The sequence below is a fragment of the Mus caroli genome, unplaced genomic scaffold (assembly GCF_978045245.1).
Source record: "Mus caroli unplaced genomic scaffold, Mus_caroli_1 scaffold_10, whole genome shotgun sequence".
In the NCBI taxonomy this organism is placed as follows: domain Eukaryota; kingdom Metazoa; phylum Chordata; class Mammalia; order Rodentia; family Muridae; genus Mus; species Mus caroli.
In genome coordinates, this window is record NW_028227265.1 from 44,778,270 (window position 1) to 44,791,530 (window position 13,261).

The following is a 13,261-nucleotide window of genomic DNA, read 5'->3' on the forward strand; positions in this document are numbered from 1 at the left end:
AGATTAAAGGCGTGCACCACCACGCCCGGCTCCTTTGTCTCATTTTGTTCGAATTTTGGGGATGGGGTCTTTCTATGTAGTTGTACTGGCTGGTTTTGTGTGTCTTCTTCACCCTGGCTGGAGTTCTCACAGAGAAAGGCGCCTCAGTTGGGGAAATGCCTCCATGAGATCCAGCTGTAAGGCATTTTCTCAATTAGTGATCAAGGTGGGAGGGCCCAGTCCATTGTGGGTGGTGCCATCTCAGGGCTGGTAGTCTTGGTTCTATAAGAAAGCAAGCCGAGCAACCCAGGGGAAGCAAGCCAGTAAGGAACATTCCCTCCATGGCCTCTGCATCAGCTCCTGCTTTCTGACCTGCTTGAGTTCCAGCCCTGACTTCCTTTGGTGATGAACAGCAATGTGGAAGTATAAGCTGAATAAACCCTTTCCTCCCCAGCTTGCTTCTGACTGACACAGTAGTTTCAGGTGTTCTGGAACTGGATGTTTAGCCCAGACTGCCTGCCTCTGTCCCCTGAGAATTAAAGGCACACACTACCACACCTGACTTCCTCCATCTTAGTTTTGAGGTTGGGCGTCTCACTGAACCTAGAGCTCCCAAATTTATCTAAAGCGGCCCCTCCAGCCACTTCCTCAGCCCCACCCCGCCCCCATGTAGACACAATCTTGAGAATAGCAGCACACATTAACCTCAACCTTGAAGTCTTCCTGCCTCAGCCGCTAGAGTTTCAATTACAGACCTGCACCACAGTATCTAGTAAAAAAATACCTTTCTTTTTCCTTCCTTCTTTCCTTCCTTCCTTCTCTCTTTCTCTCTGGGGGTGACAAGCAGAATTTCACTATGTAGCTCTGGCTGGCAGAGAACTTGCTATGTAGAGTTTGCCTCAGACTCACAGAGCTCCATCAGCCGGTGCCTCTGAGTGTGGGCTGAGAGGTGTCTGCAACCACGATCAGCAAATGCGCGGTTTTTAATGGAAAAAAATAAAAAAAGCTCCTTTGAATTTTTCCCACAGTCAAATGAGAGGAAGTAATCAAATAGATGGAACCCGCCTCATTGATCTGTTGGACAGTAATTCTGCCAGTGTTGCACAGGACAGAAATGAAGCTGGGCTGTAGAGATAGCTCACTGGTTCTTCCAGAGTTCAGTCCCCAGCACCCACCTAGAAAGTCTCATGAGCCGGGCGTGGTGGCACACACCTTTAATCCCAGCACTTGGGAGGCAGAGGCAGGCAGATTTCTGAGTTCGAGGCCAGCCTGGTTTAGAGAGTGAGTTCCAGGACAGCCAGGGCTACACAGAGAAACCCTGTCTCGAAAAGCCAAAAAAAAAAAAAGAAAGAAAGAAAAAAGAAAGAAAGTCAGAAAGTCTCATGAGCACTTTTCTGGCCTTCGAGGTAAACTGTATCCATGTGGCAGACACACATGCAAAATAATCAAAGTGAATCCTCTAGGATTGCTTTAGACCTTGAAGCTCAGTTTTTGGTTGTTGTTGGCGGCTTGCACTTGAGCAGAGGGCACTTTAGGGCTGTTTACGGTAAATGTCAGCCTCGTACCACAGAGCACTGAAAGCTTCAAATGCATGTCCATAAACATGCTTTTCGGGAAAATTCAAATATTTTTTATTTATTTTTATGTTTTTGAGACAAGGTTTCACTGCTTATCCCTGGCTGCCCTGGAGTCAGGCTGGCCTTGAACTCAGAGAGATCTACCTGTCTCTGCCTCCCAAGTGCTGGCCAGCTTGTAAAAGTCAAATATGCAGCTATGTCTACATAAAGAGACCCTGTCTTTTTTTTATTTTTTATTTTTTTTAAAGATTTATTACTTTATATATGTGGGTACACTGTCACTGTCTTCAGACACACCAGAAGAGGACAGTGGATCCCATTACAGATGGTTGTGAGGAGACCCTGTCTTAAAAAACTAAAACTTAAATATTTATGTGTGTATATATATATACACATATATACATATGTGTGTGTATCAGAAACCTAATGTGCCAGGCATGTTTTTTTTTGTTGTTTGTTTTTTTTTTTTTTCGAGACATGGTTTCTTTGTATAGCCCTGGCTGCCCTGGAACTCACTTTGTAGACCAGGCTGGCCTGGAACTCAGAAATCCGCCTGCCTCTGCCTCCCGTGTGCTGGGATTAAAGGCGTGCGCCACCACCCCCGGCGCCAGGTGTGTTTAAACACTTGCATTAGCCTCACCTGGTTACCAAGTCCTCAGATTGGAGTTGGTTGAATCCTTGAAATCACTATTTGTGGGTACAGAAGGCTCGCTGTGTAGCTGCAAGGCATTGTGGGACTCTGCCTGAGAAGTTTGGAAACTTCTGTGAAACTCTGGCTAGAGTGAGAAACAGGGGAAAGGATGGGTAGGCGAGGTTGAGAAAATGATGGAGAGATCCCCGTGCGGGATTTGGTGGGATTTGGAAAGGTCTTTAGCCTGCTCCAAAAGGGAGATGGGCACCTTGGAGGGGTGTAAGCCAAGGGCCTTGACCTGATTGAAGTGCTCTCAGTGTCTCCTGGCAGCCACGTGGAGCAAAGGAGAAAGTGGGAGGTGAGGTGAGTGCGCTCATCCAAAAAGAAGAAGTGAGGTGGAAGTGAGAAGTAGGGGATTCTGGCACAGAAAATGTCAAGGCCGCTGCAATGCTTGGGCTGCAGCCTTTGTCAGTATAGAACTGGACTTGGCTGGAGGTTCTTCAGAAATGATGCTTGGGGAACAGCAGGCTGGAAGCTAGTGTCTCAGGGTGTAGCGGCCACGCAGTCCCGTGAGCGGCCGCTAGATGGCTAGCGCGCCGCGGGAAGGACCCAGGCAGCAGCTTCTCACGCTCCTGCCGCCATGCCTTGCTCCTCCTCACCTGGGTGTGAGATGCACCGACAAGGGCCGGATCCGACCCCCACAGGCGCCTCGAGAGCCCAAAGTCTGGGATGCAATCTCACGTCCTCTGTGTACTTCCCACCACTCTGTTCCCATCGCTTGTATCAGCATCTCAGGTCTCTGCAAAAGTGTCACCTTCTTGGGGGGGTGGGGGTCTTCCCTGATGGCCCAGGTATCAGAAACCCTCTAAAATTCATTTCATCTTATTGTTTTATTTTTCCTTTGAAACATTAAAGATGACTCTTTAGGCAAGGCTGCCCTTAAACTCTGGATCCTCCTGCCGGTGCTTTTTATGTGCTGGGATGACAGATATGGGAGTTGTGGCCCATACCTGCCATCTCTGTACTCAGGAGACTGAAGTGGATGAAGCTCAAGATAATGGCCAGTCTGAGCTACATAATACGGAGGTCTTGTCTCCACCCCACCCAATAACACAGTAGTAGCAGTCAGGTTAATTCATTGTCATTTGGGTACAGGAGTGCTGCAGAGCTGTTTATAATTCATAAAGGTTCCTTCCTCAGAACAGGAAAAAAAAGTTATGGGTTCATGAGACAAATGAGCATGAACATGTGTGTTTCAGGTCTCTCTGAGTCCTCAACACAACCTCTGAGGTTGTGTCTGATGCTGTTGCCAGTATCCTGTTACAGAGGGGAAGGGATGAAGCCCAAGGTGGTTAACGGCCTTGCATGAAGGTGCACAGCCAAGAAACTTCAGGGCAGCACCGAAGGGTGTGATGTCACTAAGTGGATGAATAGGGGTCTGAGGGTTCAAAAGATCCCTTAGCTGCTGTCCCCTGGGCCTGCCTACCTTGATTCTCATGGTCCCCATGGAGCAGGCTCAGCCCCCCCAGGGACTCTCAGCAGGCTGGGAGGAGCTGTGGGATTGGCCAGGTCAGCTTCTCTTCCTTCCCTGCTGTGAGCTCCCAGAAAACAACTCTCAAGCTGCTCGGGAGGGAACAGTGATAAAAAGCAGACCTCTGAGGGCCCAGACGCCACACACTAGACAGCAGGGCCCACTGCGAAGGACCCTGAGCCCATTTTAAGACAAACGACTGCACAGCCAAGTGATGTTCCGTAGTCAGTTCACCACGCTGCTGGGTCTGTTCAGTGGGGCCTGGCTGCCCACAGGCTCAGGGAAGCCTGGGGCCCCAGCGACCCCTGTTCAGTCCGGGGCTGCTACCAATCAGAGCTGGACTCTGGGTCCCCTGGTGCCCATCTCTGCCCTGGGTAGCTGGGAGGCCTTCCTGGGCCTGCAGAACAAACAGCAGGGGACCAGTGAGCTGCAGGGAGGGCAGAGAGTAGCTGCTGGTATGCCTTTGCCCTTGGCTCCTCAAGAAGTGCTTCAGGAGACTTGTAAAGCTCTGTCCTTTGTTCAGGTGAGTCTGTAGTGGTGGTGGTTGTGTCCTTGGTGATGGTGGTGGTGGTGGTGGCGTCATCTTTGGTAATGATGTGGTCTGTGGTGGTAGCAGTGGTGGGGGCCACTCTCAGCAGTGTTCAGAGCACAGGTCTATGGCCAGGCAGATTTGCAATCAAGTCTCAAGTCCTGAATCTAAGTGCCTATGAACTTTAGGTTTCTTCCTTATCAAACAGGGCAAGTGGTTTTCCACTTCTGCTGCTGTGATTGCCTTTGTTTTCATTTCTCAAGTCTGATTTTTACTTTGTTGTTTTTTTGTTTTGTTTTTGAGACATGGATTCCTGCAGCCCAGGCTGACTTCTATGTAACTAAAGTGCTCTTAAGACTGAAACTGTGTAGCTAAAAAGGATTTAAGGTTCCATTTCTCCCACAAGCCTTTAATCCCAGCACTTGGGAGGCAGAGGCAGGCAGAGTTCAGAGTTCGAGGCCAAGCCTGGTCTACAAAGTGAGTTCCAAGACAGCCAGGGCTACAGAGAAACCCTGTCTCGAAAAACCAAAAATAAAAAATTTTTAAAAATAAAAAAATAAAGATTCCACTTCTCTCAGCCTGGTCTACCGAGTGAGTTCCAGGGCAGCCTGGGTGGCACAGAGAATCTTTGTCTGGAAAACCAACACAAACAAAGGAAGACAACGACGACAGAAGATCCCACCCCTGACCTCACCTTCTGTGTGCGGCCGCACCTGGTTTACAGAACCTAGGGCTTCAGGCGTGTGAGGCAAGCTCTTCCCACTGAGCCCCATCTCCAGCCACTGGCTGTTTTAGCAGTCAGGAAGAGGCTGTTGACAAATCCATGTCCCTTGCTGCTCTCCGAACGCCCAGGACTCTAAAGTTACTCTCCCCGTTCTAAGAGCCCACAAGGGTCTACATTCTTTGACCTCCCACTCATCCCTTCACTCCTAGCAGATGATAGACTTTCTTGTATGCTGTGTGTATATGTTTAGACAGAGCTTTGCTCTGGAGCCGGCATTTGTACTGGGTCTCACAGACTGCACTCTAACTCAGTGATCCTTCTGTTGGGATCACAGGTGTGAGTCACCACACCCATCTTGGAGCAGAGGTGTCTGTCTGTTTATTGTTACTGTTGTTATAGCTAAAGTCTTATGTAGCTTGTGGCTGGCTGTAAACTTCAGATCTTCTTGCCTTTGCCTCCTGAATGCTGAGATTACAGGTATGAACCAGCAGAGCAGTTCATGTGGTGTTGATGATGGAACCCAGAACCTCAAGTATGCTAGACAAGTGCCCTATATCCTGAGCTACAACCCCATTTCAGGGCAGAGGCTATCTGGTTGTTTGTTTGTTTTCTTTCTAATATTCCTGTCCCAAGACCTACAACAGGGACAGGCATACAGTGGACATACAGTGTTTGTTGAATGAATGAATGAATGACTAATAGCACATGCTTCTCACCGACTATACGGCAGCCTGAACAAGAAACAATTTCATATCTGCGTTCATATCTGCCATCAGTTAGTGTTTCAAAAGGGCTTTGGGAATTCTTATTTTGTGCTGAGTTCAATCCTGATTTATTGTGTCTGTAGCTAGCCTTCTCTAGCCCATAAAACGTAGGTAATAACATGGGTTCATGCAGAGTGCTTTTAGCCATGCTCAGTAGGGCATCCATTCCCAAAAATCCCTGGCTTGGTATTTGGCTATCAAACCTGGGAATTTAGGAGACCAGGATTGACCTATCTGGTTCCAAATCTTTTTTTTTTTTTTTCAAGATAGGTCTCAGCAAATAGTTCAGACTGGCCTGGAACTTGTGAGCCCCAACCTCTGAGTTCTGGGGTTACACACATCACTGTGCCCACTCCATTCTTCTTCTGCTACCTACCAATGACTGACCTAGTAGAATGCAACTTGGCTTGGAGTCTAGCTCACTGCTGAGCCCAGCGCTGCACCAGCCCCAGATGGCACAAGACACTGTAGGCTGGCGGACTTCCTGCAGCTATGTAATCTCAGGCAGCTCTGAGCCCCAGTCTCCTTACTTGGAAATAGGGACATATTAGTACTGGCTTCATCATCACGGGGAGACAGAACATCAGGTCTGGGCTTATCAGGGGCCAGCGTGGGGGGCAGGGATGGTTTCCTTTTTTTTTTTTTTTTTTTTGGTTTTTCGAGACAGGGTTTCTCTGTATAGCCCTGGCTGTCCTGGAACTCACTTTGTAGACCAGGCTGGCCTCGAACTCAGAAATCCACCTGCCTCTGCCTCCCGAGTGCTGGGATTAAAGGCGTGCGCCACCACGCCCGGCTTGGTTTCCTTTTTTAATTCCAGTGCTCAGAGTGGAACCCAGGACCATGGGCATGTAAAATGTGCCATGTGGGAGGCTGAGGCAAAAGAATAAGGAGTTCAAGGTCAACTTCTGCCAAATGAGTTTGAGGCCTGTCTGGCTACGTGAAACCTATCTCAACAACTAACAGAAACCGTAAAGGTTTCAAGTGGTTTCTTCTTTGCCTTTTTCATTATTATTATTATTATTATTATTTTATTTTATTTATTTATTTATTTATTTATTTATTTATTTATTTTGGTTTTTCAAGACAGGGTTTCTCTGTATAGCCCTGGCTGTCCTGGAACTCACTTTGTAGACCAGGCTGGCCTCGAACTCAGAAATCCGCCTGCTTCTGCTTCCCAAGTGCTGGGATTAAAGGCATGAGCCACCACAGCCCAGCCTGTCTTTTTAATTTTTTCATTATTATTCTGAGCATGGTGATGTACATCTTTAGTCCCTGCACTTGAGAATACAAGGTGGTTTCTCTGGGAGTTCCAGGCCAGCCTGGGCTACACGGCAAGTTCTATCTAGCTAGAACTATCTAGTTGCATAGTACGACCCTGTCTCAAAGATATGTAATTATACCTATATATTTTTTTGTTGTTGTCTTCAGACACACCAGAAGAGGGCATCAGATCCCATTACAGATGGTTATATCTACCATGTGGTTGCTGGGATTTGAACTCAGGACCTCTGGAAGAGCAGTCAGTACTCTTAACCTCTGAGCCATCTCTCCAGCCCTTATATTGTTTTTGTTGTTGTAGTTGTTTTGGTTTTGAGGCAGGGTTTCTTTGTGTAACATCTCTGGTTATTCAGGAACCACCTTTGTAGTCGAGGCTGGCCTTGAAGTCAGAGAGATCTGTGTGCCTCTGTCTCTGAAGAGCGGGGAATGGAGTCATGCTCCACTATGCCTGATCCAAATGTATTTATTTATATTTTATGTACACTGGTGTTTTGCCTGCACATATGATTGTGTGAAGGGATTGGATACTGGAATTAAAGTTGTGAGCTGCCATGTAGGTGCCAGGAATTGAACCTGGGTCCTCTGGAAGAGCAATTAACACTCTTAATTGGGTGCTCTTAACGTGCGTGTATTTGCCAAGCTCTCTCTCTGGTCCCTATAGTATTATGTTTGGTTTTTCAAGACAAAGTTCCTCTGCAACCAGAAACTCACTCTGTAGTTCAGGCTGGCCTCTAACCCAGAGATCCACCTGCCTCTGCCTCCCAAGTGCTTGGATTAAAAGCATGTGCCACCACTGCTAGGTAATGACACATATCTGTGGGCACATGAGTATGTGTGTGTGTAGAGGTGTCCCATGGTCCAAGTGTGGAGGGCAGAGGATAATTTGTAAGAGGGTTTCCCTTCACTGTATGGGCCACAGGAATTAAATTTAGGTTGTCAGACTTGGCAGTAAGTGCCTTTGTCTACTGAGCTATCTTGCTGATGTGTGTGTGTGTGTGTTTACAAAGCAGTTCAGAGGTAGAGAAACGGTTCAGCGGGTAAAGGAACTTAGCAGCAAGCCTGACAATCTGAGTTTGATTCCTGGGACTCACGAGGTGGAAGGAGAGCTCTGACTCCCACAGGTCGTCCTTTGGCTTCCACGTGGGTACCGTGGATACAACCCCCCAACACTTGCGACGACACTAATTTAAAACAATAAAAAGATAGGGTTTCACACCATAGCGCATGCTGGCCTAGAGCTGACTGTGCAGCCAAAGTTGGTCTCGAACTCATGGCAGTTCTCCTGCTTCAGTCTCCCCAGTGTTTAGATTATAGGTATGAATAACCACACCCAGATTTTTAAAAGTTAAAATATTTTAATGTGTATGTTTTGTCTACTGTCTATATACCTGGTGTGTGCCTAGTAGTGCAAAGCCAGAAGATGTCCTCAGATCCCCTGGAGCTGGAGTCATGCATAACTGTGAGCCACCGAACAGAGTCCAGGTCCTTTGCAGCAGCATGCAGTGCTGTAACCGACGAGCCATCTCTATCCTGACCCCCCCCCCACTCCCTTCGAATTTGAATTTTTTGTTTGTTTGCTTTGTTTTTTGTTTTTCGAGACAGGGTTTTTCTGTGTAGACCTGGCTGTCCTGGAACTCACTCTGTAGTCTCAGAAGTCTGCCTGCCTTTGCCTCCCAAGTGCTGGGATTAAAGGTGTGCGTCACCACGCCCGTCTCACACAATTTTTAATATGACATTTTATTGAGATTTTCATACATGTTTTTTTTTTCTGTTTTCCTTTTTTTGTTTCCATTTACTTTGACACAGGGTCTCAGTAAGTTTCCTTCGTGGGCTTTGATCCTGAGATGCCCTTATCTTGGCCTCTGGACTGACTGTGATATCCATGTCTGCATCACCAGACCCAGCCTTCTCATTTAATTTGAATGCTTTTGTTTGGGAGTATGTGTATAGGCACACATGTGTGTCAAGGACAGGGACTGGTGTGCAGTGTCCTCAACTACTCCTTTCCTTGTTAAAAGGGATTAAATTGTCAGACAATTCAAAGGTGGCCCATGCCATGAATCCCAGCACTCGGCAGAGGCAGAGGCAGAGGCAGGCAGATCTCTGAGTTGAAGGCTGTCTGGTCTACAGAGTGAGTTCCAGGACAGCCAGGGCTACACAGAGAAACCCTGTCTTGAAATAATAAACAAGTAAATAGAATTAATTCTATGGGTGTTTTGTATGCATATATGTATGTCCTATACATATGTTTGGTGCCCAAAAGGAGTTGTCAAATCCTCTGAAATGGAGAAGTTGTGAGTTGTCATACAGGCGCTGGGAATTGAACCCAAGAGCTCGCTGAACCCTGAAATGGGAGCTCACCAATTCAGCTAGGCTGGGTTGGCCAGCACAGGGGGCCTTCTGTCGTCACCTTCCCACGGTTGAGATTACAGGTGTGTGTCCCATTTTATGTGAGCGCTGGGGGTCTTCATGCTTGCACCACATCATTTTATGACTCTCACCAGCCTTGGATTTGGAAGATTTTATTCAAGCAAGAGTGTGGAAAGGTTGAGTAAATTGCTTCAGGCCACACAACCAGGAGGATTGAAACAGCCTCCAGCCTTCAGCATCAACATCTTTCTGTCCGCATAGAAGTGGATGGTAACCATTCTTATTCCTCTAGTCCTAGACTCCACAGTGCTGACTGTCCCTGTCTCTGTTTGCAGGTGATCTCCAGGCCTGGTTGCACAGGTGCCCGGGTCCTTAATCATCTCTGTTTTGGCCGCTGTTCCTCCTTCTACATTCCCAGCTCGGATTCCACCCCTGTAGTCCTCTGCAACAGCTGTGTGCCAGCTCGAAAGCGCTGGACATCGGTGACGCTGTGGTGTGGAGCTGGCCAATTAGCCTCCCCGCGGCGGGTGAGGATTTCCACCGTATTGGTCCAGAAGTGTCAGTGCCGCCCGAAGCTGTGAGCTGAGCATCCTAGAGGAATGCGCAGGACATGAATGAACCTTGGAAAGAAGCAGGAGACGCAATAGAAAGACGTGACCTGAATGATGTGATTCGGGTCAAGAGAGCAGAATTGGACAGGGCCAGAATAAATGACATGGTCTCCCAGTCATGGGTTTAGACCACTAATAGTCGTAGAATGTGGGGCTAGGGTATAACTCAGTGGGAGAGGGCTTGACTAGCATGCATGAAGCCCTGGGTTCTATTCTTTTTTTTTTTTTTTGGGGGGGGGGTTTTTTCGAGGCAGGGTTTCGCTGTATAGCCCTGGCTGTCCTGGAACTCACTTTGTAGACCAGGCTGGCCTCGAACTCAGAAATCCGCCTGCCTCTGCCTCCCAAGTGCTGGGATTAAAGGCGTGCGCCACCACGCCCGGCTCCTGGGTTCTATTCTTATGTGATATGTGGAAGTAAGAAAAGGTGAAAATTAGCTATAGTGTATGATTAGACCAGTGTGAGAGGGAACATTCATGCCACAATCACTAACTCACGTTCTCCTCAGGAATCCTCAGCAGTCCCGCAAGGTAGAATTCACCATGGGTCATTTTACAGATGAGGAAACCGAAGCTATTTAGGCACTGTCACTTTTGGGGGGGCGGGGGGGGGGGAATAGGGAGAGGGCTTCAGACACAGCCCTGACGCGCACGCACGCACTCACGCGCAGCACAGCTCCCTGCTGAGCTCCTCCCCCAGCCTGGGGTTCTGCTTTTAGCCACTAGGTGGCACCGCGTCCCAGTGTCCAAGACAGACACTCCCAACTGTTATGATGACAGCACTACCCAAACCCGGACACTCAGCAAAGATGACCCTGTTCTAGGGACACCAGAATAACAGCAGCAGCAGCATCAACAACAGCAACAAACTATGGCAGACAAGCAGGAAGCAGCTGCTAGGAAAACCTGGCCCCAACCAGAGGCGACCCCGCATGTGTGCAGCTGCCTCTCTCATCGACAGTAGCCGGGGGTTTCCCTTATTGCCCCACCCGAGTCCCCGCAGCAGCCTCATGCCCAGCCTGGCATTCCGTGGGAACCATAAAGGTTGGCCAAGTCCAGCTGTGCGTGCTTCTTTCTGACTAGGGTTTCCTGGGTGGGGGGCTCCCTCTTCAGCTGGGGGGCAGGGTGTGTGGCAGCCAGGCAGCCTAGCTCTGGGTGGCTGGAAACAGGGCTCTGGCAGATGGGCCCGTCTGGCAGAGACTCAGAGACATGTGGCAGCGTCGCTTCAAATGCCCCCCCAGTGCTGGATAGAGGGAGCTGGTCAACCCCCCCCCCGCCCTCTTCCTGCTTCAGGAAGGAAAGATCCAGGTGAGGGGGAACAGGAGGGCCCCCCACAAGGAAACAGATGGGACAGCACGGCGTGGGAGCTTCAACCCCTGACCTTACAGGCCTGAACAGAGGGGTGGGAACCTGCTTGGCTGCCAGCTCCCAAGACTGTCCTAGAGGGAGGGTCATGGAGCCCTGGGGGGCCGGGGAGAGCGCCCTCCTGCCTGTCCCTAGAGCTTGGTGGCAAACCTCATGCAGTGTCTGAGCTGGCAGCTCAACCCAAGCACCCCTTTTCTGGCGGGCACAAGATGCCTGCATCCCTCCACCTCAGCTGTGCCCACCTCCTGCCAGCCTGGAGAGCCAGCTGGGAACCTTGGTGCCAGGGGGGAGGCAGAGTCACTGCGCCCTCCCAGGCAGTGCCAGTCGGCCCCCGCTGCTGCCCCCCAGGCCCAGTAATGGGTGGGTAATGAGTGCTGGGGGAGTGGGGGAGGGGCGGGGAGGCAGGTGCCACAGGCTCTGGCACCGGGGGCCGCTAATCAGGTTTGCCAACGCCATCTGTCATCGTGCGAGCATCTGGGGCTCAAGGTGACCCTGTCACCCTCAGTTACAATTATGAGTTTGGCATCTGTATTAAAGCTCGCCAGCCGGCCAGGCAGGGGAGGGCTGGGGTGGATAAGGGGGTGCACGGTGAGCCCCATCCCTGGGGTCTGGTTCCCAGGGGCTGTGTAGCTGCCAAGGCAGGGAGCTTCTCTGCACTCTGTGTGTGTGTGTGTATGTGTGTGTGTTCTCACACAATATGAGTATACACATACTCATCCCAGCCTCCTTTGCTTTTCTTCCTAGTGTGTCTGGGCACAGGATTGGAAATCTCAGGGTTTGTTTCTGAGTGGTGGCTGTGTGTCTGAAGGTTTGGTGGGGTGGATGGAGAGGAATGGCAATGATATTGTATGGGTACCCAGGCAAGCATGTCTATGGGTATGCTAAGAGAGGCGTGGTGTACAGTGAGCCCTATCCCTGGCTCCCAGGGGCTGTGTAGCCACCCAGCTTCTCTGCACTCTTCACTTGTCTTTGGATGGCAGTGTGTGATAAGGTGTGAGTTCTTATAGCGTGCGTGACTGTGGGTGTGTGTCAGAGGGCATCAGTGCTGACTCTCTTACAGTTGTAGACTGTATGTGTGGTGGAGGTATGAATCCACAATCTGTGTTGTGTGTGTGTGTAGAAGCAGCAGCAGCAGTGTGTGTGTGTGTGTGTGTGTGTGTGTAGAAGCAGCAGCTGGCAGAGGCTGTAGATATTCACCCCAGATTCTCTCCTTCCCCTTCAGTCTGTGCCTGCTCTTACTAGCCCAGCTATGATCCAGAGAGTTCTAACAAAGACCCAGGACTCCCGGATATTGCAGGCCTGTTTTGGGTTTCCCTGTTTTGGGAGCTGTATTCTCAGGCCAGGATTCCAATTTTGAACAATGGAATCTAGACCTTTTGGATTCCCTAATTCTGGAATTTGAATCTGGGTTTTAGAATCTGTGTCCTGCATTCTTGGATCTAATTTTCTACATCTCAGGATTTTTGGAGTCTAGAGTCTTTTCTTCTTCCTGAGGCTGGAGATGGAACCTGCACGTACTAAATAAAAGCTCTGTTGCCTAGCTCTGTCTCCAGAATCTCAGTGAGAATTCTAAGCAGCCGCTGTACTGCACATCCTGACCCTGACCCCCAGAACCTATACTGTGATTATGAGTTTGAGGACATGGATTACAAAGGCTGAGTTCTGGGTCTGGGTTCTTACTTCTGGGCTCTTATCTCTGTGCTCATCCTGGACCCGTCTCTCTGCCTGGGGTTTCTATAATTAAGCCTTCAACCACAACCCCTAATGATAGGTGTAGGGGCGCCATTTGACCACCAGGGGTCGCCCTTGGTCTAGATTTCACCTGGACTGAACTAGCTGTGGGGCTAAAAGTACTGGCATCACCCAACTTTTTGAGGGGGACTGAGAGTAACTTTCTTATGTTTCT

The 13,261-nt window shown here is 49.4% G+C and overlaps 1 protein-coding gene across 1 annotated transcript; it reads left to right on the top strand.

Moving 5' to 3' along the window:
- Positions 1-3,816: 3,816 nt before the first annotated feature.
- Positions 3,817-11,048, top strand: Dand5 (DAN domain BMP antagonist family member 5). Its single transcript, XM_021169767.3, has 2 exons — positions 3,817-4,241; positions 9,719-11,048. The coding sequence occupies exons 1-2, from the start codon at positions 3,933-3,935 to the stop codon at positions 9,962-9,964; spliced, it is 555 nt and encodes a 184-aa protein (XP_021025426.1). The 5' UTR covers positions 3,817-3,932; the 3' UTR covers positions 9,965-11,048.
- The last annotated feature ends 2,213 nt before the right edge of the window (positions 11,049-13,261 follow it).